Source organism: Clytia hemisphaerica, unplaced genomic scaffold (genome assembly GCF_902728285.1).
Source record: "Clytia hemisphaerica strain Z4C2 unplaced genomic scaffold, Clytia hemisphaerica genome assembly, whole genome shotgun sequence".
In the NCBI taxonomy this organism is placed as follows: Eukaryota; Metazoa; Cnidaria; class Hydrozoa; order Leptothecata; family Clytiidae; genus Clytia; species Clytia hemisphaerica.
The window spans coordinates 438,631-462,316 of NW_027103289.1; the positions used below are offsets into that span (position 1 = coordinate 438,631).

The 23,686-nt window shown below is 35.1% G+C and overlaps 2 protein-coding genes across 2 annotated transcripts; both read right to left on the reverse strand.

Annotated features, from left to right (window-relative positions):
- Nucleotides 1-5,224: 5,224 nt before the first annotated feature.
- LOC136809291 (uncharacterized) lies at nucleotides 5,225-12,703 on the reverse strand. The gene is made up of 5 exons (XM_067065810.1): nucleotides 12,163-12,703; nucleotides 11,529-11,658; nucleotides 10,614-10,649; nucleotides 9,100-9,225; nucleotides 5,225-6,045 (listed from the first exon to the last, which is right to left on the reverse strand). Exons 1-5 carry the CDS (start codon nucleotides 12,523-12,525, stop codon nucleotides 5,537-5,539), a joined length of 1,164 nt encoding a protein of 387 aa, XP_066921911.1. The 5' UTR covers nucleotides 12,526-12,703; the 3' UTR covers nucleotides 5,225-5,536.
- Nucleotides 12,704-17,607: 4,904 nt separating this feature from the next.
- On the reverse strand, nucleotides 17,608-23,232 carry LOC136809300 (uncharacterized). Its single transcript, XM_067065822.1, has 5 exons — nucleotides 22,525-23,232; nucleotides 21,985-22,114; nucleotides 21,510-21,545; nucleotides 20,836-20,961; nucleotides 17,608-18,470 (listed from the first exon to the last, which is right to left on the reverse strand). The coding sequence occupies exons 1-5, from the start codon at nucleotides 22,885-22,887 to the stop codon at nucleotides 17,962-17,964; spliced, it is 1,164 nt and encodes a 387-aa protein (XP_066921923.1). The 5' UTR covers nucleotides 22,888-23,232; the 3' UTR covers nucleotides 17,608-17,961.
- Nucleotides 23,233-23,686: the final 454 nt, after the last annotated feature.

Sequence of the window (23,686 nt, forward strand, 5' to 3'; positions counted from 1 at the left end):
CCTCACCTAACATTTATTACAATATCCTTGCTCTCTGTATGATCCCATATTGAAAACATTGCAAATGTAATCTGGCCATGAATCGGGAACAATATGTCTCTTAGCTTTAGTGTTTGTTAAAAAAACTCTAAAACTCCAAGACTATGATTTATAGGGGTCATCAAATTGCAGAAATTACCCAAGAAAAACTCTTGTCTGATTTAAAATAGAACATGAAAATACCTTCATGAAAACTACAAATTGTATTGTACCAAATTCCAAAACGAAATCTGACTTTCTCTTTTGCAACAGTTCCAGGTAATTCCTTCTTATTCTTCAACGCTACAATGCTCTTCAAGAAATCAAGAGATTTTTTCATCTTTTCGATTTTTAAACTTTTCAAAGGGAAAATAAATTGCGAAAATGATTTATTTTGAAAATATAGCACTTTCGTTTTGGTCGGTGCTCACTCAGGTTCTTCAATGTGACGTCAAACACCGACTTCAACCGCTCTTTTTTGGACCTACCTCGGAGGTCCTATAAATTAACCGATGTCCGTCCGTTCGTTCGTCCGTTCGTCCGTTCGTTCGTTCGTCCGTCCGTCTGTTACCAGCTTTTCTCAGGATTGGCTCATTAGTTTTTTTTGATTTTTGGCACAATGATGCAAAATGGTAATGCCCAAAATGTGACGGAGCCCGATTTTCGAAAAAAATTTATTTCCGGCCGAAAATGCCGGAAATATGCCGGAAAAACCGTTTTTTTGGCATTTTCTCAAGATTTCATCATTAGTTTTTTCTGATTTTTTGCACAAAGATGCGTATTAGCAATGCCCAAAACTTGGCCGAGTCCGATTTTTGAGAAAAAATTTTTTCCGGTCGAAAATGCCGGAAATATGCCGGAAATCGCCATTTTTGCAGATTTTCATCGGACTTTTTCCTTATATTTCGTTGTTTTTTCACACAAAAACATTATTAATAGCAATGCCCACCATGAAGCATGGTTCAATCGTCAATAGAACTGAGTTTTGAAGCCGGAACTTTCTAAAAATCGCCGGTGCAGCCCATTTTCGCCGGAAAAACGGTATTTCTTGATTTTCTCGAGCTGTACTTTATATTTTTTTATGAAATTTTGCACCACTGATGCAAAATGATAATACCTAAAATGTGACGGAGCCCGATTTTGGAAAAAAAAAAATTTTCCGGCCGAAAATGCCGGAAATATGCCGGAAAAACAGGTTTTTTGGCATTTTCTCGAGATTTTATCATTAGTTTTTTCTGATTTTTTGCTCAAAGATGCGTATTAACAATGCCAAAAACATGGCCGAGTCCGATTTTTGAGAAAAATTTTTTTCCGGCCGAAAATACCGGAAATATGCCGGAAAAACTGTTTTTTTGGCATTTTCTCGAGATTTTATCATTAGTTTTTGCTGATTTTTTGCTCAAAGATGCGTATTAACAATGCCCAAATCATTGTCGAGTCCGATTTTTGAGAAAAAGATTTTTCCGGCCGAAAATGCCGGAAATATGCCGGAAATCGCCGTTTTTGCAGATTTGAATTGGGCTTTTTCCATACATTTCTTTGTTTTTTCACTTAAAAAAATTATCGATAACAATGCCACCATCAAGCATGATTCAATTGTCAATAAAACTTTCTATTTCTTTTTTCCCTAAACCCCTCCCCCCCATCAACAATCAATGATGACATTTAATGCATTTTCGCTAAGCGCTATATTTTCTTAATGATTGTTTTTCTCCTTATTGCTATCTAAGTTTCATCATCAGGTAGGTCCATTCAGCATGTTGCTTGTTCATCTTTTGAAAATCAAATCAATAAATTCTACAAAATATTTTGATTTAAAATTATTAAATATTTTACAATTCAAATTAGCAAATAAAACTTTCACAATTTTCATAACATTAGATACGATAACATGTCAGCTTTCACGATAACATCCTTAAAATGGACAAAATCGGCTTTTATCCTTTTTGGAGAAGGTTGATCAAAACTATATAATATTTTGAAAATATCTGGAGAAAATTGATGCGATTATTTTCGTTGCTTAATAATTTTCTTTAGAAATCTACTTTTTATCACGGTGTACGAATCCTATTATCAATTCTACTTGATGGGAAGCACCAAAAATCCAAACTAAGAGATTCCTTGGCCACAACTAACTGGTCATTTGGAAAATTATACTTTGGCGAGGTACCAAACTTTTGTCAAAACTCGTCAAAATAAAAATTCGCCACAATAGACGATATCGGCTTGACATGAAAACTCAGATTTGACCCCCGAGAATTCCCCACAATGCTTTGTGCGGAAAAAATTTCACCGTGAACTTTTTTCCGCGCAAAGCATTGTGGGAAATTCTCGGGGGTCAAATATGAGTTTTCACGTTAAACCGATATCGTGTATTAGTTTCATTAAGGAGTTATAAGAGGCTTTAATGTAAAATCTGTTCCAAAGAAATTGACTATCCGTATTTTTTCAAACATTCCTCTTGAGAGGGAAAGTATATCGCTAAAAGTAATACCTCATTGGAAAGATAATTCTGAGCAAATTGATGTAAGCGTTGAAGAATTTCCTAAAGATTTGATGAATGAAGATTTTTCTACTGGACCAAAAAACAAACAAAAGGTCCAAATGGACAATGAAAATCTAAAAATGGTCAAAAGAGACCTACATGTTTTTTTTTTATAAGCATAACGTTTATAAGCATACCAAGACCTGAATTTGTCTAAAAAATAAGCATATTACTGAGCTTGCTTTTGAGGTGTGTAAGTGAAAATGTTTAATACAGTACACAGCCTGTATTAAATTAACAAAAAGTTTCTTCAAACGGCATTTTAATTTAAAAAACTACAAGCGTAAACGCGGCAATCGTTCACAACTTTCCTGAAAAATCTTATAAATATCCTCATGTATAGCAACGACAGATTTTGAAAAAATTGGAGACTCGAATTTTTCGGTAAAATAAGCATATGATAAACATACTTCGAGTCTGAGTCTAAAATATCTCTAAGCATAACTGAGCTTGTTTCCCAAAAAACTTATGCTTATAAAAAAAACATGTATTGCAACAGGCTGTAGCTCTTTGCCTTAATAAAGCAATCGTTCCTTTCATTGTAAAAATTGCGATATTGCGAGGTCAGTTTTTTTGCCCGTCTTTGGACACCTTTAATCAGATTACTGCGGTGGCGTAATTTCGTCTGCCATACTAATTGTGCAACCAATATGGTGTGACAAATGACGTGTACATGATTCTCAGCATTGAATGACTTGATGATCTAGCTCTTTTTCTTCGAAAAAATGTTTAAGTTTGTTACCTTCAAAATTTGTTCCTGTGTACTTGCTTGATATCGACAAATTTACCTTTAGTCAAAACATGTCAGAATGGAACTTTAGTAACTAATCTGGACACACATTTTTTCCAATCAATAGTTTTTCATTTTGAACAACTAGAGTGTCTCCAATAAAATCGATGTTAAAATGTTCGTATCGTCAGCAAACAAAAACGAATTGTTAATATATATGTAAAAAAGCAGAGGTCCAGGGGAAAGCACATTTCCTTGAGAAATTTTTTTTATTCGGCTGAGTTAACCTTGACTTGCGTTCTGATAAGAATTACTGTAACAAGACGACTTGAAGTCGAAAATTTCGCCTAGAATTTGAACTACATGGGAAAACAAGAAGTAGATGAAGCTAATTTGAAATCTACTTTACATCGAGCCTTGATGAAACAATTTTACAACAAGAACAACGAGGCTCAAAATCGCTAAAAAAATAAGACCAATTTAAGAACAATTGTCGTTTAATTTTTAAAAACTTTCATAAAGTATATGCTTATAAAAAATAGATATGCTCTTATTACACGCCATCTCTTGTTTACTTTGTAAGAACTAATTACCGAAAGGTTTATCACCATCTATCAAGAGTTATTGATTTGATTCTTATAAAGTAAATGCTTATAAGAAAAATAAAAATGCTCATATTGTACATCAACCCTTGTTTACTTTGTAAGAACTAATTACCGGAAGGTATATCACCGCCTATCAAGAGTTTTCTTATAAAGTATATGCTTATAAGAAAAATAAATATGCTCATATTGTGCGCCGTCCCTTGTTTACTTTGTAAGAACTAATTACCGAAAGGTATATTACCGTCTATTAAGAGTTATTGATTTGATTCTTATAAAGTAAATGCTTATAAGAAAAATATATGCTCATTTTGTGCCCCATCCATTGTTTACTTTGTAAGAACTAATTACCGAAAGAACTAATTGCCGAAAGGTATATTACCGTCTATTAAGAGTTATTGATTTGATTCTTATAAAGTATATGCTTAAAGAAAAATAAAATAGCTCATATTGTGCGCCGTCCCTTGTTTCTTTCTAAGAACTAATTACCGAAAGGTATATCACCATCTTTCAGGAGCTATTGATTTGATTCTTATAAAATAAATGCTTATAAGAAAAATAAATATGCTCATATTGTGCGCCGTCCCTTGTTTACTTTGTAAGAACTAATTACCGAAAGGTTTGTCACCGTCTATCAAGAGTTATTGATTTGATTCTTATAAAGTATATGCTTGTAAGAAAAATAAATATGCTCATATTGTGCGCCATCCCTTGTTTACTTTGTAAGAACTAATTACCGAAAGGTATATCACCGTCTATCAAGAGTTATTGATTTGATTCTTATAAAGTATATGCTTATAAGAAAAATAAATATGCTCATATTGTGCGCCATCCCTTGTTTACCTTGTAAGAATTAATTACCGAAAGGTATATCACCGTCTATCAAGAGTTATTGATTTGATTCTTATAAAGTATATGCTTATAAGAAAAATAAATATGCTCTTGTTTTGCGTCATCCCTTGTTTACTTTGTAGAACTAATTACCGAAGGTATGTCACCGTTCTATCAAGAGTTATGATTTGATTCTTATAAATAATGCTTATAAGAAAAATAAATATCTCATATTGTGCCCCATCCCTTGTTTACTTTCTAAGAACTAATTACCGAAAGGTATATCACCGTCTATCAAGAGTTATTGATTTAATTCTTATAAAGTATATGCTTATAAGAAAATAAAGAAAAATCAAAACTGTGAAGCTAAAGAGACGCAAAGATATAATGACGTAATCCAAAGAAAACCTGCGAAGATCTTCCGTGGTTATACGAGCGTGTAATTTGTAAATTGATTTTAGTGAGTTTGTCCACCGTATCAAGTACTTTCGTTTTCTAAATTTTCGTCCGATATCACACCATGCCTATCGTAATACTTTCGCTAAGGCGAAATTAATAAATGTTATCAGGTTTCCGCTGATCCCTTAGCATTTAATTTTTTTCCTCAATCTCAATGTCGTAAAATTGAAATAGACGCAATCAATCTTTTCCTTCGTTCATAGCATTATTTGATATAATGAAGTAGTAGTTGTTTAACTGTTCATCTTTTACCAATCGAGCCTCATTGCTTGTCTGAGAGAAGTCTTTTGAAAATCTTTTATAACTTTGTGTACTGTGTTATATGGATGGCCGCCAATACATTGTTTTGACTTAATTCAAAATTCTTAATTTGAATAAGCGCACATCCCCTTCATTACCGAAGCATTGTTTGGACTGATTGGTGTATGTAAATTTTGGTCCGTTTATTTGGTCACTGTCGAGTACTAAATTCTTAAAAGGTCTTTCTTCTGGATCGATGTTTGGATCAGAGGTTGTGCCATTGGGACAATTGAGCTGTACACCAGGGATGCTTGCATAAAAAAGCATCAAGTCTTGTTGAGGTCTTTTGTCAGTTTTGGCAGTGAAATAATCTACTGTTTCGTATCTATCAAACGCATTCACCCTACTCGTTGTGAATTCATACCATACGCCATCAGACATACGATCGCACGTGAAAATATATCGATCGATTGGGATCACTTTATCAATTTCTTGTAAGAAAGAGGTGTGTGCACGGAAAAATGAAATACTGATGTCTAGTCCGTCCGCGAAATCCTCTGCATGCAATTCACGGACATTGGCAGCATAACTCGCTGCATTGGATGCTACCATGTATTGACCTAAATAAAGAAAGAGGAGCAAAATATGAACATTTTCATACAACAAGTTAATACATGAAGAAGCACCTACCATGAACACCACAGCTTAGCTTTTTCTTAAGGGCTCTGACCATAGTCGGAAAATTGATTTTAGTATCTGAAAATAAAAGTTATGTTTTAGTTCCTTTAATTCTTTTAAAAAAGAATTGCCTTTATAAATTACTTTTTAATCAAATCCCTTAAGAGTAATTAAGAACTTAATTGCAAAAATGACGTTAAGAACTTTAACAAGACGTTAATAATATGTTGCATCACCTTCTTTTATAAAAAGTGCTAAGTTGTAATGGGTAATTAACCTTTTCAAACTGTCCGCAAAGAATTGAACTGTTTTAAATCTTTCGGAAAAAAATTCTTAATTAATGCATCAAAAGTTATGGTTGTTTTTCTATGAAAAATTGGGATGGAAAATTGGTCAAAAAGCACTATTTTCAAGATTTTGAAACAAATAAGCTTTTAGAAAAATTTTCTGAAAAACTAATTTTAGTTCGATGAAAGATACATACCGCAAAAATATTTTCAAAATATTTTTTCTTCGCCGAAATTAAGCTCTTCAAAGTTGAAATACTCTTCTTCGCAAAAGTCTTCATTTTCTTTTTCATCAATTTTTTTCATTACGATTTTTAAATTTTCAGACTCACGGGTAGTTGGCCTAACAGAAAATGTATAACATGTCAAAGTTTTGACCGCTACATCAGGCAGAAATTCATATTTTGTAAGTGGCAAATATTAAAAATTCACTATGGTCAGAGCCCTATATAAGCTATGGAAACAAACTGTACGAATTTTATCGCGCATGTCTCCAATCAAATTAACATCCAAAGAATCAAAGATAAAGAGCACATATCACACATGTTCAGGGATCCCACTCTTCCTAGAATTCCTAAAATTCCTAAAATAAGTCAAAACTCCTAAAATCCTCCTAAAATTCAACAAATTCTCCTAAATTCCTAAAATCTGAAAAATTTATCAAGCACTGTAGCTGATTATGTTTGTATATTTGTGTAATCAGACAAGAAACTAAGATTTTTTCCTCAGTAAAGTCAAAACAAACTGCGAGCAAGCTACCTGACCTTGAAACAACATGTTTAAAATGTATTTTTGCACTGAAATATTTGAAACAAAAGCCTATGTTTATTGAAGGAGTGCAGACTTTATTCAACTAAGAGGGCTCAAATGTTTTAAGAGCAAGGTTTGGTGGTTTGCGCCCTCATCTGTGATTTTACTTGAGCATAAGCTTTATTACAATACAATGCCTTTCCCTGTTAATCTACTATTCTTTTGTTTCGTTTAAGCAAAAATGAAAAGAAATTAGGAACACTGACAACCATTTTCTAACTTCTCATTACAAAATGTTCTAAATAATCTGTCTTGTTATTTTTCATCTGCTATCATCGTGTATTTTTTATCTATTCAATTTTGGGAAGATCTCAAGATGAGTTTTTTGCAGTGCCGTAGGAAGCAATTTCACATTGGGGGGGGGGGCTGAAGTTTAGTGACACTGCGAGGACCAACCATGGTTTGGCCCAAGGCGAAAATTCTTAAAATTTGAGCTCTAGATTGCTTGAAAATGCACTCAGAACAAAATGCTTTCGAGAACAAATTAAAAAGAAAAAAGAAAAACTTTGCATTTTGCAAAATAACCATTTTTGAAAAAATTAGGGCTCAATAGTTGAAGCTCAACTATTATGACTGGTTTTATTTTGATGTGTATTAGGACACATTGGTCTCCAAACCTGTCGTCTATTTTTTATCTTTTCAATTTTTGGAAGATCTAAAGATGAGTTTTTTGGTAACTAGCCTTCTGTTGAAATATCTTTTGTTACTTTGAATAAAATCAGTCTATGCTGCTCAGATTACATTTCAAATTTGTCCTGATTTGTCCCCAGTTTTTCTAATTCAAGATGCCTTTTGTTAATATTTTTTTGATCTTCTAAGTTAGCAGAAAGTATGACGGGTGATTAGCCATAATAGAGAATTCTTTTAGAACGAATAATAGTTTACCAATACATAAAGTATTTATTGTACCTTATTTCAGTCGCCTGTGGTGATTTTTTTTTCGGTAGAGCATTTTTCAATTGCTGACTTCAGGTCGATTTTAGAAATTATTTCTTAAATTTTCCTAAAATCCTCCTAAAAAATTGAAAATTCTCTTAAAATTCTCCTAAAATTTGACCGAAATCCTCCTAAAATTTGTCCTAAAATTAAGATATTCAGGCGTTGGATCCCTGCATGTTTAAGGTCAAGTAGATTATATGATTTTATGTTTCCATTTATATAAACTCTCGGAGAGAGAAAGAGTGAAACGATTCCTTCAAATGAAATCTTACTTTCGGATCCCAAGTATGTAAAAGTAAATTACAAAGTCTTTGATAAGTTTTCAATTCTCTAAAGCTACTTTAATCGATATTCCTAATTATTATATGAAAATGTGTATGTACACCCCTAGTCTCTGTCGACATAGATAGATAGAGTATTTTGTTTGTTTTCACGGGGTCCACAGCCAGCCGGCTCGGCTATCTATGAACTGAACCGAACATTGGAAGGAGCTGACGCCTTTGACCACTTGGCCATCGCTCCATTAAGGAGGCCCGGAATCTTCGAGATAGAAAACTTCGAGTTATCGATTTTCGAGTTAGGAATTTTCGAGTTAGCTAAATTATGACGTCATAAAATTGCAAATTATGACGTCACTCGACTCTAACTCGATTTTTTAATTTTCAAAAAATATTATTCGAGTTAAAATTAACTCGAATTTTATTTTTCGAAAAAACCATTTCGAGTTAGCTAACTCGAATTTCTTTTTCACAAAACCTTTTTTCGAGTTAGCTAACTCGGAATTTACTTTTCGTTCACAAGTTTTCGAGTTAGCTATCTTGGATTTTTTTAGAAAAAGTTAACTTGAAATTTTTTTTTGTATGGTAGTAGGTAAATCAAAAAAATTCGAATGGTTTTATTCAAAATTCGAATGTTATTATTCATCGTATAGCATAGAAAAAAGTAATCAAGTTAACTTACTATTGCATAAAACTGTTATTTTGCGTTGGTCTCTCCATGGAAAGATGTTTTGGATTTGATTTCCGGCCGGTACATCGAAGTGGTAGTATAAAGCTGCACAAGATTTGTTTCGTCCAAACAAGATATCTAAAACGTTTGAAACGATGAGTTTAACTAGAAGTCATAAAGAAAGGGTTGTACTAAAAAGTCTGTCCAGATATAATTGGCAGTGGAAACAAGAATGCCTGTAACTTTTGATAGTTAAATATAATTATGGAAATTTTTTTTGCTTGTTTTAGAGAATAAAAAGCGCTATATTTGAATGTATTTTTGGTTGAAAAATTCGCGATTTTTAGTGGTTAAATTTGCGATTGCAAAAATGGAGCTTTTTTTCTACTTATGCTATAACGTTCATTTTTACATTAGTGGTAGTTCAACCTTAGGTTAAGAAGTTTCTTAAATTTCAAGGCAAACAGAAAAGTCCTTCGGAAGATATATACCCCTTGGTAGTACTTTTCTGTGAAATATCAAATCTCCAACTTATTACTAAAAACGGGGGTAGTGATATGATTGATAAAACAGTTTTTCGATCATAATACATTTTACGATCTTTTTAATGACCTCATAGCCAAACTGTGTTTAGTGTTTTGGAAATTAGCAAAGTTCTTTAATGACTTAAAGATAACAAAGGCAATATAAGTTCATGCTTATCTTTTCAATAAAAACAATTATACTGTGATTTCACTTCGTTTTGAAATAATCAATGATACCAATAATACCAATGAACCAACACTTAACATTTTCCAACGCAAATTTAACCACTAAAAATCGCGAATTTTTCAACCAAAAATACATTCAAATATAGCGCTTTTGATTCTCTAAAACAAGCAAAAAAAATTTCCATAATTATATTTGACTATCAAAAGTTACAGGCATTCTTGTTTCCACTGCCAATTATATCTGGACAGACTTTAGGTTTGCGAGGTGACGGGTATGTCTGAGCCAAATTTCAAAAATCGACTTTGACTAAATTTCGGTAATTGTCCCCTTTTAAACGTTTTTACGACCCTTTCAAACTTTAATCTAAATTACGAGAATCTAAGACCCTGTGACGGAGTCGATTTTTTATATTTTGTAATTTTGGGTTCCTTTCAGGGACTCGATTGCTAATATATGGTTTTTGTACCTCTTTGAGAGACTCTCGAGGGTCTATTAAAGGTACCCTTATGGCTCGCACATAACCCATATCCATTTTCCCCGAGCTTTACTAGACTCTTTCTTTAGTGAAGACTAACATTGAATAAATGCGAACGGAAATTCACTAGGTCTAAATAAAATCTGATTTATGATTCAGTGTTGCGTTTAGTCTCGAACGCAGCAAGCTGTTCAGTTTTGATCATCATCCTTGTTATAAGCAATTTCGGCTATCCTTCCAAATTCACGGAAGTCAGCCACAAACTGATGATTAACTTATAAATTAGAACTGATCGTGAATGCTGGTTCAAAATAAGAGAAGTGAGGGGAGTACTGCTTACCATCATGAAGAATCTCATTGTGCACCATTGTCACATCTGAAATTTCAAGAGAATTACTGTCAGTGAGAAGTCAACACTGAAAAGGGCTTCTTACAACTTCGTTAAGTGGATAGTGATTTTTTAATTCTCAGAATCCGAGACCTTATATCAGCATTCTTATTTTGAATTTTATTTCATGATATGTTTATCGAGCAAAACTTTCTTGTAGATCGATGGATGTAAACAATGCACTGCGAAGTGACACATTGAAGAAGCAACCATGTCTTTATTTTCTATGGAACGACGATTAAACGCGTAGTAGTGTGGTGGTCATTGCTCTAGGCTCCTTTCTGAGACGTCCGAGTTCGATTCACTCGATGAATGAACTATTTTTTGTGAGTGTGATTGATATGCCAGACATTATGGTGTAGGTGGAACGCTCGCGATAAGCTATATACTCATGAGTGTTATCACTATGTATCATAGTATCTTTATCTTGCGTACACAAAACCATCGGTGTATTGGTATCATGCATATCTTAATATAAAACACTACAAAGAGCTACTCTGTATTTCCCAAGCAACAGATGAAGCAAAGTAGTGCGCCATCTTTGCTGAAAGTAGGTCACAGTTCGGTACCGGCAATTTGTTTAACCAAGCAAAAAAGCTGAATAGCGCTAGGCAACGAGATGAAAGATAGATTTGATCGATCGAATTGCCGGCACCGAACTATATACGGTCTACTTATCAAAGATGGTGGATTATTTTGATTCAAATAGGGACGTAGTAGCTCTATCTAGTGTTTTATATACAAGATATCTGCGTTGTATGAACAGCGCTTTTCGATCTTACTTAAAAAAGGAGGAATCCCTATTAGGACTAGGACTCATTCTCCAATGGTGAGGACTCGTATCATAGAAGAATGATTTCAACTAACCTGTGGTTTCATTACAATGATTGCCAGTGAAGGGAGGAAGACAGTTGATGCATTCGTATGTCTTCGTTAATCGATCTGGTACACAAATGCTTCCATGTTCGCAAAGGTTCTGATTCTCTGTACATGGATTCTGAAAAGAATTAAAAGTTGTATCAAAAAGCTGAAGAAGGAAAAGAAACTTCTGCCTGGTCAGTGCTTAATTTGTTTTATGGTAATGTTTGAAACAAATTATAGAGAGGTTGGAATAATAGAAGTTTACTTAGTCTGTACAGCTACGGCTAATGACAAAATTTATTGCCGTAGAGGGTCTGTTGTCATCGTCGAGTTTTTTAAATCGACTGCTGCAATGGAGTGCGGGTGATAGAGGAGAGACGATGAGAGAAGTGTTGTTATTTATAAATCATACTTCATCACAACGTTCTCCGTACGGGAATATCTTTATCAAACAGCCAATATGCACAGAGTGTACTACGAAACGATAAACGTGAGATTGGTACAGAGCAGAGTTTTATGAGACTGTAATTATATATTTATAGTATAAAACGATAATTGCCGTGTCATAAAAATCTGCTCTCCTACACAGATTTTGCGCCCCCCTTGCCTAAGCTACTGCATATCCAATCATTTTTCTTACACTGATCTCATACATGTCCCAGTGTATACTGTCCATACCGATGGTGGGTGTGGCACGGGGGACCTTTGTGTAACTGCGACAGGCATTATTTTTGAAGATGAAAGTGATGCATCTTCCATCATCCAAACAATTATGAGCACAATGCGTTTTACTCATACCATCACCACTGACTGGAGGCGGTAACCAAGCTCTCGCCAGCGCTCCCACCCTCCATTTTTTGAATGTGTGTAATTTGATGGATACAGTCTTTCCATTTTGTTCGTCTAATCGTGTGATGTTTGTTGGTTCCCAAAGATTTCCATCGGTGTGGACCAGTATTGTCAAACTCATCCACATGATGATGAAATATCGTTGACGACCCATTGTTGTGAAGCAAAAAGGTCAATCTCAGAAATTTCTAATGGAATTTTACCAAGAAATACCCTAATTAGTACCAGTTTTGTACCCCTTGTGGTAAAAACTCGAAGAAACCTTCTGTATCAAATTCTGTGGGTTTTATAAATCTCATTCACTTTTTCTTTTTTTCTGATTTCTCAACAAGGTTACAAACCAGGGAAGCAAAAAAACGTGAATAGTTGGCATTCATTATTTACACCATTGCAATATCTTCTGACATTACATCATGGACCCAATAGCTGATTGGTTTTAAGTGATGTAAAATCGGTTAATACGTCACTTTCAACCAATTAGCTGTTGAATCAGTGTAACGTAGCCGTGAGTACCATTGAGGGATTTTGATATTAATATCATTCTGAACTATTTTAAATTGTTTAAACACAATATTCTAATGAATGATTTATTTTTAGTTGTTTATAAAAAATAGTTTTGATTTGATTTTCAAATAATCATTTATTAATATGGTGATAAAACTGTTTTTCTTGTTGGTGTCGAAATTAATCCCCAGGGTTATTATTGAAAGATTTGTTTCTAAGTCAATCGGTTCTCCGCTGGGTGTATAGAATATTTTAATAAAATTGATTTTTCCCAAATGAATTATTTAAGAATATTTTGAGCATGCAAAAAATTAGAAAACGTCCTTTATTTGATTGCTCAATAATTGAAGCCGTTGCTGGTCTGTGATGATGTGGAAATCTTCTACCCTGAGTATCAGAGGCCGAGTTTTCAAAGAAAATATCAAACTCTGACGACCATGTATAGAAATATTATCGTGTACGTGCCAATCTAATCACTGTAGAAAAAATCAAAGATGAAGAGCAAATATTACCATGTTATGTCTAGCAGACTGTATTATTATCCATGTTTACTATTGACAAATTCCCTAGAAACCTCCAAGTGTAATTGAAATAAGTTTCTTTCAAAAGAAATCTTCTACATGATTCCCAAATGTATAATACAAGATCTTGGATTTTCGTCATGGCTACTTTTCTCTGCGTTGTTTGCGTGGTGAATAGAATTGCGAATTGTCGTCACAGGTCAAAATATGATTTCTGCATATGATTTTGACGTTAGGAATCTTCTCCTGAGGTGGTCAATAAGAATATTGCGATCTTTCTTTTTGGCCTGCCCATTGTTTGTTTTTGTAAAGAAGAATATTCGAGAGAAGTAAGCAAAAAATATTTCATTCCAAAGGCGAATTGGTGGCCGCCCAGGCTAAAGCTGTAAAGGAGAAGGAGGGGGTTGATTTCTCATCAGGAAGGAATATAAGGAGGCCTTTGATGTGCTCCCAGTCGGGATCAACAGCCCCTGTGTATAAGCCAGAAAATATTTTGATTGGATACGAGAATCCCCTAAAAAAGGGCTGGGGTTCAGGTCTCCAACTGCAAATTCCTTATTCCTTGACGCGGTGTGGCGAAATTCCGTAATCTAAACCTTCCAGATGTTGAAAGTTTTCCCAAACTTTATTAGAGCATTTTTACATTGGATTCCAGATAAAAAAAAATTTCGAGATACGCATGCAAAAACTGACGAGGAAGGGTTTGGTTAGGTTTCTTGTCAGTTTTTTGATAGCCGCCTGAAAAACCCTCTTGGCGCCCTTTTTTCAGCCTCCCTTGTCAATAGGGTTTCATTCTGTCCAACTATATTCACTCAGGAAGCTTGGATGGCAGAGCGGGTGTTAATGCATTTTCTCCTTATTGGGACTCATCAGCACTGCAACATGGCTGATCAGGTCGATTAAGCCAGCATCTCTGAACCAAAAAGTTACTTGTGGCTCAAACTTAGAGGAATAGTGGTCAGAAGGGAAATTCCTTTTGGAATTCTTTATGAAATCCTTTTAGAGGCAATCTTTACCGTCTCAAGATGGAGGAAAGCTTCAATATTGGCTACTTCACTCTCAAGGATGAACTAAATAGATATCAATATAACAAAGCTAACTACCACCTAATGCGAACCCATCTGAGCCAAATAAACTGGTCCACCAACTTCATCCAGCGGTCATTAGAATTAAATGTAAATGAGAGCTGGGACCTGTTCCTAAAGCAAATGATCGAGCTCCGAAACCTTTATGTGCCAACTTCCAACAATAACAACAAAGACTTGTCAAGAAAGATCAAAAAAGGCAAATGCCCATTAAATTCAAACACTTGTTACCTAATTAATGAGAAACGAAAAGCACATAGAAAATGGATCAACTCTCTACATGATGAAGACACTGAAAGATATAGAAGAGAGTATGTAACAAGCGTAATATCGCCAAAAGAGCCCTGACTCGATCCAAAAGAGAATTCGAGAAAAGATCAGCGAACAGTCCAAACAAACCCAAAAAGTTCTGGAAATACATACGTAGTAAAAGTTAAGGCAAGATCTGGAATCCACCCTCTGCTTGAGATCAAATGACGAAAACTCCATTTATACGATAAAAGTAAAGCTGACATCTCCAGAACCAATTCTTAGTGTTTTTACGCGTGGCACTCGAGGAGCCCGAATTTGATTCTAGGACGGATAAAGAAGTGGAGATCAACATACTCACTGACTAAGGAAAGAACTAAAAAAGTAAATCCAAATAAATCCCTCGGCCCAGATGAGCTTCACCAAGGATGCTCAAGAGCTTGCCGAATACATCGCAGAACGATTTTCCTGATAATGACAATCTTTCAATGATTTGTTTCGAAGGACTGGAGCTTGCAAAATCACCGGCTATAAAAAGGAAACAAAAACATAGCAGAAATTATCGTCCAATCAGTTTAACATCTATAGTTTGCGAATAATGGAAAGATTCTCAAAACCCATATTATGACATACTGATCAAGAGAAATTCTCTAGCTGCTTGTCAACGCCGTTGTAAAAATTACTAAACTACCTAGTTTGCACCAGATATTGGAAACAAGCTAGAAAACTTTGCAAAAGCATTCGACTCAGTCCTCATAAGTCTCCTCATAGAAGGGGTATGGAATAAAAAAGTTCTTATTGAAAGGATCCCAGATTTTAAACCGTAATCGGTGCAAAAAGCCTGCTCAGTGGAGTACCTTTTCCCCTACCCTTTCCTATTCAACGATCTACCAAACCGTTAAGTCAAAACTATTCCTTTTTGCTGACGACACCATCGTCAATAAAGTTCAGTTGAGGATACTAGTAAACAAAAGATATTAACCAACTACAAAAGTGGAGCTATTAAATTTACCTAACAAATGTCATGTGCTAACCCTGGAAAGCCAAATAATATCAAACATGTACACGAATACACACTAGGGGATAAAATTCTTGAACGTGTATCATTCGAAAAAGATCTTGGTGTTATCATCGATAAGAATCTCTCCTTTGACCAACACATATCAAATCAGGTGAAAAAAGCTAATTCAATGGCTGGTCTTATCAGGCGGACCTTCACGTACCTCACTCCAGAACTGTTTCGAAAACTGTACGTAACATTTGTCAGACCACACTTAGAATACGCCCAGGTTATCTGGTCACCAAAACTGAAAAAACACGCGAGATTGATAGAAGGTGGTTCAGCGACGCGCATCTAAAACAGTTGAGACATGTGGACAGCTAAGCTATGAAAATCGAATGCAAAGAATCGGAATAACTAGTCTAAAATACAGACGCGAGGTAAGTGACATGGTTGAGATCTTTAAACATCTAAACTACTATGACAAATCTTGCATCCCTAAGAAATGTAACCAGCGAGGGAGACCTATGAGAACGCACGACTCTGAATTAGTAGTAATCTTTGGGAACGATGGTGTTCGCGGTCCGCAGAGTAACTCCCTATACTATCGGGGCATTAAGCAGTGGAATAGTTTGCCTTCTAAAGTAGTCAACTCATCCTCAGTGGAAGAATTTAAAGAGACCCTTAGTGTGGCCTGGAAAGCTAAAAAGTTTGAATATGATTGAAAGTGTCACTATTGTTGCATACCTGTCTATATTAACAATGTAAATAATTAACCCAAAATGTATGAGCGATTCATAGAGGCCCATGTGTCCGCACGGTGGCCTGCGAATTTGTAAAACAATATTATTTAATATTGCATGCGAGGGGATAAAGAATATATGTGTGAAGAAATAAGGATTTCTGTCCAACTATATGTGGGAGACAATGGATTATAAACCAAAGCTAAGAGCAAATCTTCATCCTTACTTAGGCTTATGGAGAAAATAAATGATTAAGATTTACTTTTTTCTGTTATACTTCATTGGATTAAGATTTGATTCTCCATTTATTTCATATCTTTTTAATTTAAAAAAAAATTGAAAACATCTCAAAACATCGTTTATAGTACTAGCAAGTAGCTGTCGCTATGAATGCCCTGCGAACGCATTCATAATCGAGAATGAACGTTTGAAGGTTGCATTCCACCAGATCGTTTTCTTGGAGCACTATCCAATAAGCGCCTAGCTAGATATTTCTATTCGCTGAGCGCTTGTCTCGTTCCTTTGAAACCATTGTGAGCAGTACAATATCGAAAATATTTTTACACAAGAAAAAACAAACACCAAAATCAAATGTTCTTCTTCTCTCTGATTGGCTGACAAAAAAGAAACGATGTGTACAGCTTAGCGCACACAGTAAAATATCTTGGTATCCCTTGTTTACTTCGTAGGAACTAATTACCGAAAGGTATATGGCTGTCTATCAAGAGTCATTGATCTAATTCTTATAAACTAGATGCTTATAAGAACAATTAACATACTCATATTATACACTGTCCCTAGTTTACTTTTTAAGAACTAATTACCGAAAGATATATGGCTGTTTATCAAGAGTTATTGGTTTGATTCTTATAAAGTAAGTGCTTATAAAAAAATAAATGTGCTCATCCATCCATCGTTTAATTTATAAGAACTAATTACCGAAAAGTATATGGCTGTCTATCAAGAGTTATCAATTTGATTCTTATAAAGTAGGTGCTTATAAGAAAAATAAATAAGCTCTTATTATGCGCCGTCCCTTGTTACTTTGTAGGAACTAATAACCGAAGGGTATATCACCGTCTATCAAGAGTTATTGATTTGATGCTTATAAGAAAAATAAAACTGCTTATGTTATGCGCCATCCATTATTTACTTTGTAAGAACTAAAACGTAAAAATCAAAACAAGTCAAAATAGATAAAACGATAGGTGCGCGCGAGGATTTTTTAACCGCGGCGGCCCGCTCAGAATCGAAAGAAACAACATCATCAACATCATGAACATGAATATTTTTCTGACGAACAAGCCCACTACGTGAAGTAACACAAGCCCCTGCGGGGCAATTATTCGATATAATAAGGTAGTAGTTGTGTAACTGTTCATCTTTTACCAATCGAGCCTTATTGCTTGTCTGGAAGAAGTCTTTTGTAAATCCTTTATAACTTTGTGTACAGTGTTATATGGATGGCCGCCAATACATTGTTTTGACTTAATTCAAAATTCTTAATTTGAATGAGCGCACATCCCCTTCATTACCGAAGCATTGTTTGGACTGATTGGTGTATGTAAATTTTGGTCCGTTTATTTGATCACTATCGAGTACTAGATTCTTAAAAGGTCTTTCTTCTGAATTGATGTTTGGATCAGAGGTTGTGCCATTGGGACAATTGAGCTGTACACCAGGGATTTTTGCATAAAAAATCATCAAGTCTTGTTTAGGTCTTTCGTCAGTTTTGGCAGTGAAATAATCTACTGTTTCGTAATTATCAAACGCATTCATACTCCTTGTTGTGAATTCATACCATACGCCATCAGAGTCACGAATGCACCAGAAAAGATATTGATCGATTGGGATCACTCTATCCATTGCTTGTAAGAAAGAGGTGTGTGCGCGGAAAAATGAAGTACTGATGTCTAGTCCGTCCGCGAAATCCTCTGCATGCAATTCACGGACTTTGGAAGCATAACTCGCTGCATTGGATGCTACCATGTATTGACCTAAATAAAGAAAGAGGAGCAAAATATGAACATTTTCATATACAACAAGTTAATACATAAAGAAGTACCACGAACCTCTTAAATATAAGCTATTGAAACAAACTGTACGAATTTTATCCAAAGAATCGAAGATAAAGAGCACATATCCAACATGTTAATCCCTGGTAAAAATTCTTGATAAGATCTGAAAAGATCGTTGAAGATCCTTCAAGATCTTTAACAAGTAAGAATCTTATAAAATCTTTGTAAGATCTTACAGCGATTCTTAGGCAATCTTGAAAATTTCTTCCAGCAAAAAGATCTTTAAAGATCTTGTAAAGAAATCGCTAAGAATTGTCAAGATTCTTCCCGCGTATTTATAGTAAGATAATTATTATTTCTTATTAAGTTCTTAAATAGAATCTTACGAAATCTTAAGCCATTAAATATTTTAAGATTCTTTGCGTAACTTGTAAAGTTTTTATAAAGAGACTTTCCAAATCTTAACTAACTATTATGTGCAAAGAAGCTTTAGAATTCTTAGTGGTTCTTATCAAGTTTGGGTTAAGAATCTTAAAAACACGTGAATTTCGGGTTATGATTGTTTTTCATAAGAAGGAGTCTTTAAACTCAAGGAGAGCAATCTCTAAGGATAGTATTTACGAAGCAGTTTTTGATCAGCTTCGAAATACGATAAGTGGTTTTTCTTTTGTGTGTTTGTTATCATTGACTGTATTAATGAAATAGTTGATTAATGGGAAGTATTCACGAGGTCATCAGTTGAATGCTGTCACTCGAGCGAAGCTTTCGGCCCTTATTCAATAACTGAACGGGGATAGTAGTAAGATTTCGTCAGCGACCGTAGTGCAGTGGTAGAGCATCCGTCTACGGTGCACAAGGTTGTGGGTTCAACCCCCAGCCGGGTCATACCAAGGATTTCCAAAATGGTACTTGATGCCTCTCTGCTTGATGCTCAGCAATTAAGAGAAGGATTAAGGGTAAGTGGAGCAATCCCTCCCCTACCTTCAGGTAGATAGCTATCGAAAGAGGAGCCTTCGGGTTACCTCCGACTTACTTTTACTTAAGATTCCGTCAAGATCTTGAATCAGTGTAAGGGACAAGAATCCTATTCAAAACTTATAAAAGAGTCTTATCAGATCGTTAAAGATCTTGAAAGATCTTGGCACGTTCGTAGTAAGAAACTGAAAAAGAATAAGCAAAGCTTCTTGATAAGATCTTTTCAAGAACTTTTCAAGAATTTTTACCAGGGATAGTCTAGCAAGCTAGACGACTATTTTATGCATAGTAGAAATAAAGCAAAAAGTAATGAAGGGAACAATTTTAGTCGTCTAGAAACCTTTGTGCACTAACTCCGAACAAAAGAAAAGTGTCAATATTGCAATTATAATCTTTTCCCGCTCAAAAAAAATCTTGAAAAAAAAATGTGTGTGGATTTGTGTATTGAAAGTTTTTCATTTGAGTTGATTTTGTTTTGAGAGTTTGTTATTGCTTGATAAATTGTTTTCTCGCTACGCAAGTTTCTGCGTAGCTAGCCGGGGTATCTATAAGGCTGGAACACCGGATTCTTCCAGACGTTTATACAAACTAAATCCCGTATTATTATTATTATTAGTATTGGTATTATTAGTATTACACGCATTATAAACGACTCCAGTCTAACATGTTAAGGTCAAGTAGATTATATAACTTTCTGTTTCCAGTTATATAAACTCTTCTGAGACTATGAAAATATGTGAAACGAGTTTATTACATGTTTTTTTCTTTTATAAGCATAACGTTTATAAGTATATGCAGTCTCAGTTTTGGGTACCTAAACAATGGCTTTATTGTTTGAGAACAATAGAATGCTAAGCATAATGCGAGCCTGATGTAGGAGCAGACACTTGCTTATAAAAAAAAACATGCATTATATTATTTATTATTAGATTATTTATTATTTATGATTATTATATGAAAATGTGTGTATGTATAGCCCTAGTCTCGTGTCGACATAGATAGATAGAGTCGATATTTTACGTGGATAGCCCAGTAATCTAGGACTTTTAGACAGTTTTTCGATTGTTTTCACGGGGTCCACGGCCAGCCGGCTCGGCTATCTATGAACTGAACAGAACATTGGAAGGAGCGGGGATTCGAACTGCGAACCCCTGGTTTGAGACGCTGACGCCTTTGACCACTTGGCCATCGTTCCATTAAGACCCAGTGAGAAATGGTTTACACTCTTTCTTGTAGTGACTTTTGCATTTAAATTCTTTTGTTTGAAGCTCAATAATCCAGTAGCGATTCCCAACATCTTTCAATGTAGGTTTCAAGTCCACTTGGTTCCATCGTATAGCATAGAAAAAAAGTAATCAAGTCAACTTACTATTGCATAGAACTGTTATTTTGCGTTGGTCTCTCCATGGAAAGATGTCTTGGATTTGATTTCCGGCCGGTACATTGAAGTGGTAGTATAAAGCTGCACACGATTTGTTTCGTCCAAACAAGATATCTAAAAAAGTTTGAAACGATGAGAACTAGAAGTCATAAAGAAAGGGATGTACTAGGTTTGTGAGGTGACGGGTATGTCTTCGCCAGATTTCGAAAATTGGTCCTTTGGGCTTTGACCAAATTTCGGTAATTTCTCCCTTTTTAACGTTTTTACGACCCTTTCAAACTTTAATCCAAATTACGAGAATCTAAGACCCTGTGACGGAATCGATTTTTTATATTTTGTTATTTTGGGTTTAATTCATGGACTCGATTGCTAACTTATGGTTTTTGTACCTCTTTGAGAGACTCTCGAAGGTCTATTAAAGGTACTCTTAAGGCTCGCACATACTCTATACCCATTTCGCCCGGGCTTCACGGAAGTCAGCCACAAACTGATGATTAACTTATAAATTGATTATAAACTGATTGCGAATGCTGGTTAAAAATAAGAGAAGTGAGGGGGAGCAGTAGCGTAGATAAGTAGATAATTACAGTGTCATTAAAATCTGCTCTCCTACACAAATTTTGCGCCCCTCCTGTCTAAGCTACTGGGGGAGTACTGCTTACCATCATGAAGAATCTCATTGTGCACCATTGTCACATCTGAAAATTCAAGAGAATTACTGTCAGTGAGAAGTCAACACTGAAAAAATGCTTCTTACAACTTAGTTAAGTGGAGAGTGATTTTTTAATTCTCAGAATCAGAGACCTTATATCAGCATTCCTATTTTGAATTTTATTTCATGATGTGTTTATTGAGAAAAACCTTTTTGTAGACCGATGGATGTAAACGATGCACTGCGAAGTGACACATCGAAGAAGAGTCACAACCATGTCTTTATTTTATATAGAACGACGATTAAACGCGTAGTAGTGGAGTGGTCATCTCTCTTGGCTCTATATGCTCTCGCGCGTACACAAAACCAGCGGTGTATGGACAGCGCTTTGCATTCCTACTTGAAAAAGAAGTAATCTCTACTAGAATTAGGACCCATTCTCCAATGGTGAGGACTCGTATCATAGAAGAATGATTTCAACTAACCTGTTGTTTCATTACAATGATTGCCAGTGAAGGGAGGAAGACAGTTGATACATTCGTATGTCTTCGTTAATCGATCTGGTACACAAATGCTTCCATGTTCGCAAAGGTTCTGATTCTCTGTACATGGATTCTGAAAAGAATTAAAAGTTGCCTCAAAAAGCTGAAGAAGAAAGAAACTTCTGCCTGGTCAGTGCTAAACTTGTTTTATGGGAATGTTTGAAACAAGTTCGAATTATAGAAAGGTTGGAATAATAAAAGTTTACTTAATCTGTACAGACCCGATATCTAAGGCTAATAACAAAATTTATTGCCGTAGAGGGTCTGTCGTCCTTTCTGATTTGAGATTTTTCAAACCGACCGCTGCGATGTAGCGCGGGTGATAGAGGAGAGACGATGAGAGAAGTGTTGTTATTTATAAAACATACTTCATCGCAGAGGTTTCCGTACGGGAATATCTTTATCAAACAGCCAATATGCACAGAGTGTACTACGAAACGATAAACGTGAGAAATTTTAATGTATATCCAATCATTTTCTTACCCTGATCTCATACATATCCCAGTGTATACTGTCCATGCCGATGGTGGGTGTGGCGCGAGGGACTGTTGTGTAAATGCGACACATATTATTTTTGAAGATGAAAGTGACGCATCTTCCATCATCCAAACAATTATGAGCACAGTGTGTTTTACTCATACCATCACCACTGACTGGAGGCGATAACCAAGCTCTCGCCAATGCTCCTACCCTCCATTTTTTGAATGTGTGTAATTTGATGGATACAGTCCTTCCATTTTGTTCGTCTAATCGTGTGATGTTTGTTGGTTCCCAAAGATTTCCATCGGTGTGGACCAGTATTGTCAAACTCGCCCACATGATGATGAAATATCGTTGACGACCCATTGTTTGTAAGAAAAAAGTCAATCTCAGAAATTTCTAATGGAATTTTACCAAGAAATAACTTAATTAGTACCAGTTTGTACCCCTTGTGATAAAAACTCGAAGAAAATTTCATCTGTATAAAATTCTGTTGTTTTTTAAAATGTCATTCACTTTTTCTTTTTTCTGATTTCTCAACAAGGTCACGAAACAGGGAAGCAAAAAATTTGAATAGTTGGCTTCGTTATATACACCATTGCAATATCTTCTGATATTACATCATGGACCCAATAGCTGATTGGTTTTAAGTGATGTAAAATCGGTTAATACGTCACTTTCAACCAATCAGCTGTTGAATCACTCTGTGTACCATGAACATGAAGGGATCTTGATTTTAATATTATTTTGAACTATTTTAAATTGTTTAAACACGATATTCTAATGAATAATTTATTTTTAGTTGTTTATGAAAAAAAAAGTTTCGATTTGATTTTTAAATTATCATTTATTGATTTATATGGTGATAAATCTTTCTCATTGGTCGTGAGATTCGTCCCCAGGGTTATTATTGAAAGATTTGTTCAATCGGTTGAGAGTCATCCATTCTCCACTGGGTGTATAGAGTATTTTAATAAAATTGATTTTTCCCAAATGAATTATTTAAGAATATTTTGAGCCTGCAAAAAATTACAAAACGTCCTTTGATTGCTCAATAGCTGAAGCCGTTGCTGCTCAGTGACGTTGTGGAAATCTTCTACCCGGAGTATCAGAGGCCGAGTTTTCAAAGAAAATATCAAACTCTGACGACCAAGCGTAGAAATTT